This window comes from Mirounga leonina, unplaced genomic scaffold (genome assembly GCF_011800145.1).
Source record: "Mirounga leonina isolate KUSES-001 unplaced genomic scaffold, KU_Mleo_1.0 Mir_101609, whole genome shotgun sequence".
NCBI lineage: Eukaryota > Metazoa > Chordata > Mammalia > Carnivora > Phocidae > Mirounga > Mirounga leonina.
In genome coordinates this window covers 8959397-8976638 of record NW_023270164.1, presented here as the reverse complement: position 1 = coordinate 8976638, position 17242 = coordinate 8959397, and the positions used below count along the sequence as shown (strand labels likewise).

Here is a 17242-nt window from a genome sequence, read left to right as displayed (position 1 = left end):
TCAAGATTCTTCTTTGTCTAGGGTCTGTACCTTCCATATGAATTTTAGAATCAGCTTGTCTATGTCTACAAGTAACTTTGCTGGGATATTAGTAGGAATCGCATTAGACCTCTAGATCATTTTGGAGGAGAATTGGCATCTTTACTATGTAGAGTCTTCCAATCCTTAAGCATGATCTGTGTCTCCATTTCTTTAAGTCATTTTTAATTTTTTTCATTAGCATTTTGTAATTTTCAGCTCACAGATCCTGTATGTGTTTCGTATTTTAATTTTCTTTGGAGTGATTGTAAATGACATCATGTTTTAAATTTCAGTCTCACGTGTTTATTGTTAGTATATAGAAGTGTGATCGACTTGTGTGTGCTGATCTTGCATCCTGTGACACTGCTGAACTCAATTATTAGTTGTAGGATTTTTTTGTGTGTGAATTCTGTGAATTTTTTTATATAAACAATCTTGTCACCTATAAATAGAGATAGTTCTTTTTCTTCCTTTCCAATTTGTGTCCCTTTAATTTTTCTTGCATTCCTGTGGTGGATAGAACTTCTAATAATGTGTTGAATAAGAATAGAACAGACATTCTTGCTTTGTTTCTGATTTTGGGAGAGCATTTAGTCTTTCACTATTAAGTGTGATGTTAGCTATAGATTTTTTATAGATGCTCTTTATCAAGTAGTTCCCCTGTGTTCTTAACTAGTTGGGGGTCTTTATCACAAATGGGTGTTGAATTTAACAAATGTGTTTAACCTGTATTAATAGATACGATTATTTGAGTTTTCTTCTCCATTTGTTGATATGGTAGATTACATTGATTTTGAAATGTTGACCCAGCCTTGCATAATAAATCCCATGTGGTCATAGTGTATAATTCTTTTTATACAGTGCAAGACTCAATTTGCTAATTTTTTTGTGGAGGATTTTTGTATCTATGTTCAAGAGAAATTTTGGTCTGTAGTTTTCTGTTTTTTTTTTTTTTTTAATTTTTAAAAAAGATTGTATTTATTTGACAGAGAGACACAGCGAGAGAGGAGAGGGAGAGGGAGAAGCAGGGAGCCTGATGCAGGGCTCGATCCCAGGACCCTGGGACCATGACCTGAGCTGAAGGCAGATGCTTAACCACTGAGCCACCCAGGCACCCCTGTAGTTTTCTGTTTTTGAACTGTCTTCTTTGGTTTGGTATCAAGATAATACTGACTTAATAAAATGAGCTGGGAAGAGTTCCCTCCTCTTTATTTTCAGGAAGAGACTGCATAAAAATGGTGTTAATTCTTATTTAAATATTTGGTAAAATTCTCCAGTAAAGCCATCTGGGCATAGGGCTTTCTTTTTGGCTTTTAGTTATAAATTCAGGTTCTTTAAAGGTTACTATTGAGATTATTTCATCTTGGCTGAGTTTTGGTAGTTTGTGGTTTTGAGAAATTGGTTCAGTTTTTTAAGTTGTTGAATTTATGTGTGTAAAGTTGGTCAGAGTGTTCCCTCATTATCTTTTTAATGACTGTGGCATCTATAAAGATACCCCTATTTCATTTCTGATATTGGTGATTTGTATCTTAACTCTTTTTAAAAGCTTTTTTCAGTCTTGCTAGAGATTTTATTAATATATATTTTTTGAAGAACAAGTTCTGTATTTGATTTTCTCTATTTTCCTGTTTTTATCAATTTTGCTGATTTCTGCTCTAACCTTTATTATTTCCTTTGTGCTTGTTTTTAATTTATTTTACTCTTCTTTTTCTAATTTCTCGAAGTAGGAACTTAGGGTATTGATTTGAGACCTTTCCTCATTTCTTTTTTTAAAGATTTATTTATTTACTAGAGAGAGAGCGAGGGAGTAGGGTTGGGGGCAGGGGAAGAGGGAGAGAGAGAGAACCCTAAGCAGACTCTGCATGGAACGTGGAGCCTGACATGGGGCTTGATCCCATGACCCTGAGATCACGACATGAGCTGAAACCAAGAGTCGGCCGCTTAACCAACTGAGCCACCCAGGCGTCCCCTTTCCTTATTTCTAATGTAAATATTTAGTGCTAAATTTCCCCCTTAACACTGCTTTAGCTGTATCCTACATATTTTGATGTGTTGTATTTTCATTTTCTTTCAGTTCTGTTTTTTAAAATTTCTGAGATTTCCTCCTTGACCCACATACAATTTAAAAGTGTGTTGTTTCATTTCCACATATTTGGAGATTTTTCCTGTTGTCTTTCTTTTATTGATTTCTAGTTTGATTCCATTATCGTCAGAGAATACAATCTGTATGATCTTAATTCGTTTAAATTTGCCAAAGCTGCTTTTATGGTCTGCAGTATGGTCTAACTTGGTGAATGTTCCATGCACACTTGAAAAGAGTATGTATTCTGCTGTTGTTGGGTGGAGGGTTCTATATAGGTCAGTTAGGATCTGTCGGTTACATGTGTTGGTTGCCGAGAGGATTGTTGAAGTCCCCAACTGTAACTGTGGATTTGTCTATTTCTCCTTTAACTTTATTGGTTTTGCTTCATATATTTTGAGGTTCTGTCATTTGGTGCGTACACATTTAAGTTTGTTGTGTCTTTCTGGTGGATTGATTCTTTTATCATTATATAAAGTCTCTATTTGCTCTAGTAATTTTCTTTGCTCTGAAGTCTAGTGTATCAGTTACTGACAGAGCCACTTTTGCTTCTTTAAAATTAGTATTTGCCTGGTATATCTTTTTTTTTTCTTTTTTTTTTTTTAAGATTTTATTTATTTATTTGAGAGAGAGAATGAGAGACAGAGAGCACGAGAGGGAAGAGGGCAGAGGGAGAAGCAGACCCCCTGCCGAGCAGGGAGCCCGATGCGGGACTCGATCCCGGGACTCTAGGATCATGACCTGAGCCGAAGGCAGTCGCTTAACCAACTGAGCCACCCAGGCGCCCCACCTGGTATATCTTTTTCATCTCTTTACTTTCAACTGACTTCTGTCCTTGAATTTGAAGTGAGTTCCCTGTGAACAGCGTATAGTTGGTCATGCTTTATAAATTCACTCTGCAAATCTCTGTCTTTTGATTAATGCATTTAGGTCATTTACATATAAGGTGATTATTGGTGTGTTAATGTTTATGTCTGATATATTATTTCTCTTTTCTGTTTCTTTCCTCATTTTCTCTTCTCTTCCCATGGGATACTGGAACTTTTTTTTTTAGGATTCTATCTTGATTTATTTATAGTGTTTTTGGGTATATATGTTTTAAAAATTTTTTTTATTATGGAAGTATAGTTGACATGCAATGTTATATTAGTTTCTGGTGTACAGTATACTGACTAAGAGGTACAAATTTCCAGTTGTAAAATAAATAATGCACAGGGATGAAAAGTATAGCATAGGGAATATAGTCAATAATATTGTGATAATCGGGATGCCTGGGTGGCTCAGTTGGTTAAGTGTCGGCCTTTGGCTGAGGTCATGATCCCAGGGTCCTGGGATCGAGTCCCGCGTCAGGCTCCCTGCTCAGCCGGAAGCCTGCTTCTCCCTTGCCTGCTCTGCCGGCCGCTCCCCCTGCTTGTGCTCTACTCTCTCTCTCTGACAAATAAATAAAATCTTAAAAAAAATAATATTGTGATAACCTTGTATGGTGACCGCACTTACTGTGGTGACAGTTACATGTTATATAGAATTGTCAAATCACTATGTTGAGCGTTTCTCTTGGTATAGTTTACATAGTGGTTGTTCTGGATATTACAGTGTGTGTGTGTGTGTATATATATATATATATATATGTGATTTCTATAGTCTGTGGTATGTAGCTATCAGTGTTTTACTACTTCAAATGAAGCATGGAAACCTCACTTCTATTTAGGCCCCCTATACCTTTCCCACTTTTAAATATTATTGTCACAAGTATCTGATTATGTTATAATTTTTCCTTCAGTCTTTGCTTTTGTGGGATCAGGGACTGTTGATGAAGATTTTCAGATTCTAGTCCTAAAACACACTCAGCACAATTGCACAATCATTATCCCCTCCCACCCTAGGGCTTCTGTCATCCACTGTCCTCACAGCTATGGGACAAACCTGCCTCTGTCCCTGAAAGTCTTTAGCAATTCACCAAGTATAGTTGGAAGCTGTGCTGGCCTTGTATCTCACCCGTCTACTCTAACCTAAGATTTTTGAATCCGCGGCTATTACCCTGAGTGGCCCATAGTCCCTAAAGGCCACAGACTGCTGGGGGGAGAGGGAAGTCAGATGTGACTCTGTGGCCATCTTCTTTGACCCTCAGCTTGCATCAGATGCTATTCTAGCTGGTGTGTTATTATAGGAGCGCTGAACTTGGGCGTTAGGAGCTCACGTCAACTGCCTACCCCTAGCATGCAGATGCACGCGCACATCCCCACCCACATGGTCATGAACCTCCATTCCATGAACAACTCCCTGGTTTTACCTTGAGGTAGACTTTCCTCCATAATATCCTTAAAGAAGGTACTAGGCCAGGTCACAAACTCCTGGTTTCCATCTCCAGATACATTGCCCGTGTGTACTCTGCTCACAGCTGCCTTTAGCTTTTCTATTCTTCTAGTCTTATCCAGTGGAACCAGTTGCTGCTCTTCATAAATTCAAGAATTAATCTCCAATAGATCCCTTAGGTCAGTGAAGGTGGTAAATTTTACTATTATTTGTGCTCAGAGTTTGAGAAGAGATTTATTTTTGTCAATGTATAAAGAAAATTACCCATTAGATCACTTACTCATCTTACTCCGTTAAAAAACAACAACAGCAGCATTCAAGCACAGCTTTTAGAATCTAAATGCATTAGTTTGTAATGCTTTTTACTGGGAATAATGGAATGCCTGACCGATAGAGGCTTAAAGAAGCAGGGATTTGGTTTTTTTCACCGAGCAGGAAGTCTGGAGGTAGGTGGCAACTGCTGTCCATTTAAAGGCTCAACTTTGTCTGAGCCAGCATTTCTGGGATCTTCCCCACCTTTCTGCTCATGATCCCAAGGTGGCTGCTGGGGCTCTAGGCATCATGTATGCATCTCAGGGCAGGAAGGGGTGAGCTAGGGGTGGTGGCACTTGTCCCTTGGCTCAAGTGGACAGAAGCCTTTTCCAGAATCCCAGAACGGACTTCTGAAAAGGAGGCTGAGGAAACAAGTGGAGTGTTTTGCTTTTTCTGGCTTCTAAATGGAGACCGGTGAGGGAGAAGTGATTTGGGAATGGGTGTACTGATCAGCTCCAGTGGGCCAGTGATTTTAACTGACTTTGGGGGGAAGCCTTTAGAATTATTTTTATTGATTGGTGCTTTGAACTGAATTATTTAGAGAAAAAAAAAATCAGAGTTTTTTGAGGAAGGGGCTGCACATCTCTTTAGATCTTATTGACATTTATTTTCCATTCCACTGATTTAAATACATTATTAAGTATATAAAACCAATCTTATATTGAGCTGATGGCTGAGAATCATGAGCATAACAATTTTTCAGGTTAGGTTTGGAAAGAGAAGAAAATTAGCTGAAAAAAATGTTTGAAGGCTTCTTTGACTTAGCTTTTTTATTTTTACATTTGGGCTTTCTTTTTGAGTGATTTAGCTTTATTAATAAGTAATGGTAGCTTTCATGCTCTTACAGTCCTGCACTCTAAGATCCCACTATACCTGAGGCAATTTTGTTGTTATTTTCTCTGGGAGGTTCACAGCATTTACTAAGTGACTCCTTTGCTCTATAAAAGTACAGAAAAGAAGAAAAGAGAAAATGAATTCTTAAAATAAATATGATACGAAGGGAGGAAAGAAATTAAAAAAAAACAACAACAAAAACTGTTCATGGAACAGAAGCAAACTAGGCCCAAACTTGATTAACAGGAATATCTGAGAATGATAGTTTTAGGTAATTCTATATCCTATTTTCCATTAACCTCAAAACATAGTTAGAAAAGTAAGTTGTTGTGAATGTACATGGAAGTATTAAATATGAACTGGCTCTCTTCAGTCCTCGGGTGTCCAGTAATTGTTGGTAACTGGGAAGGGCTTTCTACAGTACTCTCAAATACCTGTTCTGCTTTTGAGGAGGGGGTGGTGGTATCTGCTATTAATTTTTAGGTCCCTTTATCTCATCTGTTCGTGGTCCTGGTGGTCATTTGCGTTAGTATATTTGTCAAAAGTAAAAGTATTAATTCAACCTTGGTGATGTAAACAAGGGGAGCTCAAGCACTTTTCTTGAAGAGGTACAAACAACGCAAGGCCCCATGTTTATTTTTATTTTTTTAAGGATTTTATTTATTTATTTGACAGATAGAGACATAGTGAGAGAGAGAACACAAGCAGGGGGAGTGGGAGAGGGAGAAGCAGGCTTCCCACCAAGCAGGGAGTCCGATGCGGGGCTCAATCCCAGGACCCTGGGACCATGACCTGAGCCGAAGGACTGAGCCACCCAGGCGCCCCAAGGCCCCATGTTTAAAGGCTCACATGTAGTTGAGTTTGTATCCTGGATGAGGCACTTAGTAAACTCACTGAGTGACCTTGGGCAAATAACTTAACACTCTCCCCCTGCCGTGTCTGAGTATCCTCATCTACAAAATGGGAATAATGACAAAGCATTCTCTGAGATTTGCTCTGAAATAAAAAGGATCGAATGCTTTTAAAGTGGTTCTAGGCTCCTAGCTAAGGGTGGCCCTCATGAGCTGTCAGCTTCTTACAAAGCACCTCACTCTTCCTTGCCTTTGTCATGGGGTTGTCAGCATCTGGGCTCCACTGGGCAGCCTAAAAAGAAACAGCGAGACTCTGATGTGCGGGAGCTCTGAAGGAGAGATGAGAAATGGATAAACAACTCCTGATGCTGATGACTAGAGCCTGCTTCTCAGTTGGGCTTAGCTTTATGGCTTCTGTAGTGGCCCTGACAATTCTCTAATTATTCAGTAATCAGTCGGAGCAAGTGATAAAATTGCTCTTCCAATTTTTAGCAACAAGGAAGGGGGTGGTGGTGTCAGCTGTTAATTTGATATGAAACGTCAAGGGGAGTCTGGATCTGGCTGCCACGGTGGGACCCAGGGAGTTGAGACACCAAGGGAGCACTGTTTCCGGGGATAGTATATTCCTCACTTTGTCATTCACTAAGACACTTGCCTAATTAGGGACTGCGTCTGAGTACCATTTCACAGTCACTAGGGCAAGGGACAGGTTGTCAGGTGGTCCTAAGAGATTAATGGCAAATCCCAAGCGCGCGCATGTGCACGTGCGCATGCGTGTGTGTCCGGAGGGGCAAACATTCGAAACAAGTGCCCTGTGGACTTTTACATAATATCCAACAAATCCTCAAGCAATTAGTTTCTAAGATGTACAATTTTGAATTGAAATTTCAAATTCACACTCTGATGTACAGAAATGAATTTTACGTGCTATGCTGATGTGAATAACAATAGCAATTGGCGTTACTAAACTTTAAGGAAGCGTGTGTTTTGTTGTTTTGGATTTGAGTGTATGAATTCACAACCCACAAGCCAAGACTTTTGGAAAATTTTAGTTAATATTCACTTTCATACTAAAAGTATTCTTTTTAAGAATTAGGTCTGGCTGATCTAATTGTATTTAGCAAAATAATTGGAAGGCTTTGACAAGTATCTAGCTGGTACTCTTTGGATAGGCAGACGTAGTTCATCAATTTAGCTGGAACTTGATTGAACTACTTTCTGAATTTACCTATTGTAGTTTCTCAATTTTCACAGCATTGGTGGATCTTATGTTTAAAATAAAAGGCTCTGGGGGCGCCTGGGTGGTGTAGTCGGTTAGGTATCTTGGTTTCAGCTCCAGTTGTGATCTCAGGGTCGTGAGATAGAGCCCTGCGTCGGGCTCTGGGCTCTGCACTCAGCACGGAGTCTGCTCAGAGGGAGTCTCTCCCTCTCCCTCTGCTCCTAGCCCCCAGCACTCTCTCTCAAATTAAAAAAATAAATCTACAAAATAAAAGGCTCTGTGTTTTTGTATTCCTGGTCATTGTCACTAGCTGGACAAAAACATGCTAACAAGAGTTCATAGCAATTGTGTACGTGTATGTGTCTGGGGGTAGGCAGCAGGTCCACCTCTTCTGCCCTTTCCCTCTTCCCTTTGCTGCTGTGGTAGCGACCAGGAAAGGAAGGACTAGACTCTCTGAAAGTGCTTCAGGTTCAATCCACTGTTTTAGTCTCCTGCAGAAATACCGGAAATGAGAAACTCAGCCCACACTGCTATGACCCTGCTTGGGAACTGCAGCAATATGTAGGCTAACGGGTCAGCTGATGGAAGTCCTTCATCCTTTTTATTCATTCATTTTCATTTTTTTTTTTTAAAGATTTTATTTATTTATTTGACAGAGAGAAACACAGTGAGAGAGGGAACATAAGCAGGGGGGAGTGGGAGAGGGAGAAGCAGGCTCCCCACCGAGCAGGGAGCCCGATGTGGGGCTCGATCCCAGGACCCTGAGATCATGACCTGAGCGGAAGGCAGACACTTAACGACTGAGCCACCCAGGCGCCCCTTTTCATTTTCATTTTTAAAAAAGATTTTATTGGGTGGGAGGTTCGTTAGCCTGGGGATGGGTATTGAGGAGGGCACGTTCTGCATGGAGCACTGGGTGTTATGCACAAACAATGAATCATGGAACACTACATCTAAAACTAATGATGTAATGTATGGGGATTAACATAACAATAAAAAAATTAAAAAAAAGATTTTATTTATTTGAGAGAGAGAGCACGAGTGGGAGGAGGGTCAGAGGCAGAAGCAGACTCCTCGCTGAGCAGGGAGCCTGTCGTGGGGCTTGATCCTGGGACTCCGGGATAAGGACCTGAGCTGAAGGCGGATGCTTAAGCAACTGAACCACCCAGGCGCCCCTCCTTCACCCTTTTTAGTGCTTTTCCTCTCCCATCTTCTGCTCCTCACCCCTTCCAAATTGGAAGTGAGGCTGGCATGAAACTTTCAAATCACCTCCCCTCACTCTTCCTTCGTTAACACATCCTATCACAGATGTTGGTTTCTTTACCCAAGGACTGCTATGGCAGTGCTACTCAAAGTACGGTGTGCATGTGTGACCCTGGCAGTCTTTAGAAGTTTATATGACAATTTGACATTGCCATGATATCCAAGGGTGTGATCGGTAGGCTTGTAAGTTCTTATGTCTTTGTATTTATTTCGATTTCTTATAATTTTTTGTATATTGCAAAAGTATCCATCTGAAGTGAGTTTGGGAAAACCATCAAACTTGCCCTTCCTCAAAGATAGCTTGAGGGCTCCTGTCCTATATCTAGGATGCCCCTTCCTTCCCATTCTCATTGTGCCCCCCTTGTGCAGTGCTTTCTCATCTTGTCCTGCTCCATGCACTAGCAGCTTGCCGAGTCGGCCTGCCTCTCACGTCTCCTTCCAATCCATCTTTGTTGGTTTGTTTGTTCTTTAATGTCTGGCACAAAGAGGTGAATTCATTATATTCTTCCATTTCTGGCACAGTATCATCATTGACCTGTGCAAGGTCTCTCTCTTGTTTTATGCATTTTTATTCATCATCATTCTTTATCCTTAATCTCATTCCTTCGCCACTTTATATAGGCTTCCATATAAATATCTCTGATGCACATTCTGGAATCTGTATGTGTCCTTACAAAATATGTAACACTGTGTGTGTGTGTATTTTTAAAAATACAAATGTATAATCATTTTTTTTCAAACAACAATGTTTGAAGGATTTGTGTTGCTGGATGTACATTTGGTGCTATGGACTGAAATGTGTCCTCCCCAGATTCAATCTGTGTTGAAGCCTCAACCCCCAATGTGATGGTATTTGGAGATGGGGCCTTGGGAGGTGATTAGGTTTAGAGGAGGTCATGAGGGTGGGGCCCCCATGATAAAATTAGTGCCCTTTTAAAAAGAGACACCAGAGAGCTTGCTGTCTGTCTCACTGCCGTGTGAAGACACAGTGAGGAGTCAGCGGTCTGTAAGCAAAGAACAGAACCCTTCTTGGGTGACCGAATGGCTAGCAAGTTTATCTTGGACTTCCGAGCCTCTAGAACTGTGAGAAATAAATTTCTGTTGTTTAAACCACCCAGTCTGTGGTATTTTGTTATGGCAGCCTGAGCTAATGCATCTGGTTTATTGCTCCGTTTATTGCTTCAAGCAGAGAGGTGAAATTAACATCCACCATAATGTACTTATCCATTAAACCATATTTTTTTGTTGATTTCATCAACATAGATATCTAGGTTGCCTCCAACTTCCCCAAAATACCATGACACATTCTCATACTTATCCACTTATTGGCTACTGTGAGATTTTCTCTGACATATGTATCAAGGAGTGAGATTCTTAATTCTTGATTTTATTTTTATTTTTTTAAAAAATATTTATTTATTTATTTGAGAGAGAGAGAGTGAGAGTGAGCGAGCAGGAGTGTGGGAGAGGGGCAGAGTGAGAAGCAGACTCCCTGCCGAGCAGGGAGCCCAGCTCGGGGCCACGACCTGAGCCAAAGGCAGATGCTTAACCGACTGAGCCACCCAGGTGCCCCTTGATTCTTTTTTTTAAGGTTTTTATTTTAATTCCAGTTATCATGCAGTGTTATTATTTGTATGATATAGTGATTCAACACTTGCACAAATCACCTGGTGCCCATCAGGATAAGTGCCCTCCTTAATCCCCATCACCTATCCCCCCCCACCCCCCCATCTTCCCTCTGGTAACCATCAGTTTGTTCTCTATAGTTAAAAGTTGGTTTCTTCCTTTGTCTCTCTCATTTTTTCCCTTTGCTTGTTTGTTTTGTTTCTTAAATTCCACATAGGAGTGAAATCATATGGTATTTGTCTTTCTCTGACTGGCTTATTTTTCTTAGCATAATGCTCTCTAGTTCCATCCATGTCCTTGCAAATGGGAGATTCTTGATTCTTGAATCAAATCCCATTGCTTCCCAGAATGACCCTGTACTCTCTCATCCAAACAGCATTAGGCTAAGTTTCTGTTTTCCCACCTCCTCTCCAACTTTTCCTATTATCCAGCTTTCTAATTCTTGCCATTCTGATGACTATAAAATGGTTTTCAGTCCATCTGGGACACTGCCACTCCAGTCTTTGATTATATTTCATCCTTGCTCCAGGGGAGTTTCAGATGTATAAGGTAGTTAAATGTGAGGCTTTCCATAATCTAGACCTCCTTACGTATTCTACTGTCTTACCCTCCTTCCAAAATTGAGCTTGTCCTTTTTTGTTAGACTCACTACTCTCCTGCCCCTCCCACTAGGTGGTGTCAGCTCAGCTGCAGTGCGTCACTCGTAACTTTGTCCGGAACACCCTTGCCTGTCCTCTGCTGTCTGATTCATCCCGTTCCTCCCTGCCCAGGACAGTATCCATTTACCCACAGGACCTCAACACTACTCCTCCAGCCCGGCTGACCAGAGCTTAAGGTCACATGAACTTAAGTTCGGATGCAGGCTGCTGCACTATTTGCAGCATCCCTGTGGGTGTGCTAGTCTACCTCCCTCTCCCTGGGTTTCCTCACTGGTAAAGATGGCGGTAATAAAACCTGTCAAATAGTTTGGTGATGGTGAAATGAGATAATGTACATAGTAAGTGCTCAGAAATGGTACCTATACTGTTTTCTAGTTTTCTAGTTGTTTTATGGATCTAAATCGTATCTCATCAGCAAGATTGTGGGTTTCTTTTCAGGGCAGGGGCTGAGTCTTACGCTTATTTTAACTAGTAAATCTGGCACGCAGCTCAGAATACAGATGCTTAGATGCTTAAGAAACATTTGTTGGGGGTCGCCTGGGTGGCTCAGTTGGTTAAGCGACTGCCTTCGGCTCAGGTCATGATCCTGGAGTCCCGGGATCGAGTCCCGCATCGGGCTCCCTGCTCGGCAGGGAGTCTGCTTCTCCCTCTGACCCTCCTGCCTCTCATGCTCTCTGTCTCTCATTCTCTCTGTCTCACATAAATAAATAAAATCTTAAAAAAAAAAAAAAAGAAACATTTGTTGGTTTGACCTGAGGTGAGTTTGTGATTGTCTGAGATGACTTGTTTTATTTTATTTATTTATATTTTTTTCCCCAAAGAGCGAATGCACAACCAGTTGTAATACACAATGTAAGGCGGAATGGGAAAAGAGCTGAAGGTGGGGGTGGGTATGTGCATGGAGGGCCGCAGGAACTCGGGGCCAGCTGAGATTACTTGCTTTAAAAGAGGGAACAGTGTTACCCAATTCTGCGTTACTCCACCATTCATTTTAAGCAACCCAACTTTGGCTTTGCTTTGGTGATTTGGGATTGACTTGTGGTAACCTGAATGTGTATGAGTGGCAGGGCAGTAGTGGGAGCTTGGTAGTGGTCATGACAATGGATTCCCCAAGGGACAGAGCCAGGCTGCGGCTCAGCATCCGAACCACCACCTCTGGCCTCTCCCTCATAGACTTTGAGCTGGGCTGTTCATCTGCGCGGGGCAGCTGTTGTGGCCTTGGCCACCCTGGGTGGGGCTGCTCAGGCCCTTCCTGATTCTTCCAGGCTGCCTTCATTACAAGAGGAAACTAGGTCTTTTCTTTTCTTTCTAATATTAAGTATTTTATTTTTTACTTTTATTGAGGTATAATTGACGCATTTTATTCATTTTGGGTGTACAAATGGTTCTGTATTTGTATATATTGCAAGATGATTACCACAATAAGTCTAGCTAGCATCTGTCACACACATAGATACAATTTTTTCTTCTTGTGATGAGAACTTCTTTTTAAGTTTAGATTCAGTTAGCCAACATATAGTACATTAGTTTCAGATGTAGTGTGCAATAATTCATCAGTTACGTAGAACACCCAGTGCTTGATGAGAACTTTGAAGATTTACTCTCTTAGCACCTTTCAAATAATACAGTACAATATTAACTATAGTCACCATGTTGTACATTACATCCTAGGACTTATTTATTTCATAACTAGATATTTATACCTTTTGACCCCTTCACCCTTTCCCCCCTCCCACCCCTACCTCTGGCAACCCCCAATCTGTTCTCTTCATCTATGAGCCTGTGGTTTTGTTTTGTTTTTTTAAGATTCTACATGTAAGTGAGATCAGATGATATTTATCTTTCTCTGTCTTATTTCACTTAGCATAATGCCCTCAAGGTCCATCCATGTTGTCACAAATGGCAAGATTTCATTCTTTTTTTATGACTGCGTAATATTCCGTGTGTGGGTGTGTTTGTGTGTGTGTGTGTGTGTGTCATGTTTTTTTTATCCATTGACTCATGGGTGGACACTTAGGATTTTTATCATGTCTGAGAAGCTATTGTAAATAATGCTGCAGTGAACATAGAGGTGCATATATCTTTTTGAGTGATGTCTTCTTAGGATAAATGCCCAGAGGACTTGCTGGATTGTGTGGTAGTTCTATTTGTAATATTTTCGGGACCCTCCATACTGTCTTCCCCAGTGGCTGCACCAATTTTCACTCCCACCAACAGTGCACGAGGGCTCCCTTTTCTCCGCATGCTCACCAACACTTCTTATGTCTTCTCTTTTTGAACAATAGCTGTTCTAACGGGCGTGAGGTAATATCTCAGTGGGCTTTTGATTTGCATTTTCCTGATGCTGACTGCTGTTGAGCCATTTGTGTGTCGTCTTTAGAAAAGTATCTGTTCAGATCCTCTGCCCATGTTTTTCATTATATTGTTTGTTTTTGTGCTCTTGAGTTGTAGGAGTTCTTCATGTATTTTGGATATTAGCCCCTTATCAGATAGAAGACTGGCAAATATTTCCTCCCGTTCAGTAGGTTGCCTCGAAATGAGGTCTTTTCAGATCTCCTCTCAGATTTCCCTGCATAATGCTTTTGCAAAAGGCTATTGCCCTGACAAAATGTTAAACCTCCAGTGACAAATTCAGGGTAATGGTTACCGCTGGAGAGGCAGGGAGGGGCATGAGAGAGCTCTTCGTTGCAATCTGAGTTGTTTTATTTTTTTATTCAGGGCCGTGGACGGATGTTCATGATAATATGGTATATACTGCAAAAATATTTACATTTGTTATATATATATTTATTATTTATATTTAGTTCCTTGTGCACAGGGGCAAAGGATATTTGGAAATGGACTTGCTAGGCCAGAGGGCATCCACACTTCTCACTTTCCTGGGTATTGCTGGATTTCTCTTCAAAGGGACTGTCTCCTTTACTTCCCCGTAGCAGTGCACGTGAGCTAACGTTGGCCCACATCTTTGCCAACCCTTGGTAGTATCATCCAGGCTTTTCTCTCTCTGCCCAGATCCCCAGGAAAGACAGGAGGGGAATGAGGGAGAGGAACGGCAAGGTTTTAAAATTAGGAAGAGGGCGCCTGGGTGGCTCAGTCGTTAAGCTTCTTTTTTTTTTTTTTTTTTAAGATTTTTTTAAAATTTATTTATTAGAGAGAGATAGAGTGAGAGAGAGAGCGCAAGAGAGGATAGGGTTAGAGGGAGAAGCAGACTCCCCGCCGAGCAGGGAGCCCGATGTGGGACTCGATCCCGGGACTCCAGGATCATGACCTGAGCCGAAGGCAGTCGCTTAACCAACTGAGCCACCCAGGCGCCCAGTCGTTAAGCTTCTGCCTTCGGCTCAGGTCATGATCTCAGGGTCCTGGGATCGAGCCCCGCATCGGGCTCCCTGCTCCGCGGGGAGCCTCCTTCTCCCTCTCCCACTCCCCCTGCTTCTGTTCCCTCTCACGCTATGTCTCTCTCTGTCAAATAAAGAAATAAATCTTTAAAAAAAAAAATGAAATAAAATAAAATTAGGAAGAGAATGTCAGCTCTGAGGAATTTCCTGTTAACATTTATTTTAATGAGGAAAAGATTTTATTTTCTGTGTTGGTGCAAATAACATTTAGACTTATGTGGGAAAACTGTTAACATTTTTACTCTGAAGTAGAGGACTTCCCCCCGCCCCATTTGCTTTCTTGGCAAATAAGTAGAATAGACCAATTAGCAAGCTAATGTTCTAAATGTTCACTTGTAGTAATAGTTATTTTTAACTGTTTTAAATAGCATGGAGCATTGGGTTTATTCTTAATGCTTTTCAAAGTTTTGAATTTGCTAAAATGAATTGAATCTAAAATGTGACAGCTTTATGGATAGAGATTGATCATAATTATTTGCCACTCAAAGGTGCATTTTGTAATGGGAAAAATAAACTGGGGGGGGGGGATGTGTTTACCCTTTAAAAAATGAGTAAGACAGACACAAAGAGTAACTTCAGCCATTTTATGTTGTCGCTTGCATTCACAGGTGGGAAAGGAAAAGTTCCACAAATCTCAACATTGGGGCTTTTGCAACAATGTGAGCATGCTGGTGAGTGAAGATAAACCCGGAATTGGTGGAGAACTGCTTCTTGGGCAAAAGATGAAGCCGAAATACAGTGAATTTCCTAAAGGAATGGGAAGTGATGCACCATCCTGGGTAGCTTTTGATAAGCAGGTAAGTCCCATGACACTGGGAAAAATGAAATCGTAAAATGTGACATGTATGTTATAGTGTATTTGAGAAAACGCAAGTCCTCAATGTAAATGTTCAGGCTCGTTCTTTTGAAAAGACACACTGCAGAAGAAAAGTACCCTACAGCTCCTGTTTCTGACCAGGCCCACTGGTTGCAGGACACCGAATGTTTATCTTTCTTGGCTAATGCTTACCAACCTTTCTCTCTTCTCCTCCTCTGGACAGGATAATCTGTCCTCCTATAGACCCTTAGAGTCTGGTCAGAGTGTCACTTTTGGCTTTGTGAGTTGCCATTAACGAAATCATGTTGTCTGATTTGGAACATGCCATTAAATAGCAACAGAAAGATGTCTTCTCTTTTCTGCATCCTAATCATGGTTCCCCATCCCTGAGAACCAAAGGGTGACGTGGCATGAATTGTAGAAGTGAAGGAAAGAGGTGCCGTTATTAGACAAGATTCTGAACTTAACGTATATGTTTGTGCACATAACACACACATATCATGGCGAATTGATAATTGAAAAAGGTAATCCATTTGAATATCTTAAAAAGGGACTTAAGACCAAAGGGAAGAAAAACGCAGGGTGACCAGTTATTTCCCATAAGATAGCAGAATGGATATGTTTTGTTTTTGAGATAACCCTGTATCATGGCCTCATGTTCTGTTCTCCAAAAAGGAACCTATTACTAGATTATTTAGGTTCTGTAATTAAAAAATAATTCAGGACTGTGGGTCACCTGGGTGGCTCAGTTGAGTGTCCGACTCTTGGTTTCGGCTCAGGTTGTGATCTCAGGGTCGTGGGATCTAGCCCTGTGTCGGACTCCGTGCTGAGTGGGGGAGTCTGCTTGGGATTCTCTCCCTCTCCCTCTGCCCCCCTACCCTGCTCGAGCACATGCGTGGTCTCTCTTGTTCTCTCTTTCTAAAATAAATCTTAAAAAAAATAATTCAGGACTAGATAAAGAATTCAAACCTTAATACCCTAAGTTTACCAGGTGGTTTTTAGCAGCTTTAGCATGGATTAGTTGGCAATACTTTGATTCCAATTAAATGTCTTCAAATTTGGTAGAAGTGACATATTCTGTGTCATCTGTGTTCGGGTTGATCAATTAGAGCGTATATTTTTTTTGAAGCCCAGTTCTGACACTTACGGAGATCTAACAGACTTCCGGGAAGCTGCTTTCCAGGGAAACCATCTCTACTTTGAACATGGACCATTATTTCTCTCTCTCATTCTCTTTAAAAAATGTTTTTAAGATTATTTTCAGTACCTGGCCCAATGTTGGACCCAGAGTTCAGAAGTAATTTCTGGGCTAGCTTACTTGGCTGGATCATGCATGGTTTCCTGTTAATATCAATCTTATAGGTGTTTGCACATCATCATTCTAGAATATTTAATTTGCAAGGGACAAAGAAAAGTTCTATTTTTTACTTCTTGTGTCAAAAAGAGGGTATTGACAATAGATTAATCCACTACTGAATAAGTAATGTTGGAGGTGACAATATATTAAACTATTCTCTTACACTGAAAGTTGAAAATTCATTTTATTTCATGTTTTTCTCAATATTTAATATGTGCCTTTCAAACCTATTTTGCAGCCCTTTAATTACTTATAAAATTATGTAGAATATTTCATGAAGTTGGAATGATTTTAGCTTCAAACTACTTGAGAAAATGAAGAGCTTGCTCGTTTTAGGCCTAACTAAATGCAACATAATTCTTTCAGTTATTTTGTTGGTCAACTTCAATTAAATATTCATTGAGCTTTAAATGAGACACTAAGACTATGAAATATTTACGTGCTCTGATGAGATTGTGAACTACAGACTGGATCCTGGTTAATACCCAGAGCAAA

The 17242-nt window shown here is 40.7% G+C and overlaps 1 protein-coding gene across 1 annotated transcript in view; it reads left to right on the top strand.

Moving 5' to 3' along the window:
• EFHC2 (EF-hand domain containing 2) overlaps nucleotides 1-17242 on the top strand; it is a 201076-nt gene that overhangs the window by 14569 nt on the left and 169265 nt on the right. The window contains exon 2 of the mRNA XM_035003389.1: nucleotides 15182-15370. Within this exon, the coding sequence (XP_034859280.1) occupies nucleotides 15182-15370 (189 nt within the window). The remainder of the gene's footprint in view (nucleotides 1-15181; nucleotides 15371-17242) is intronic.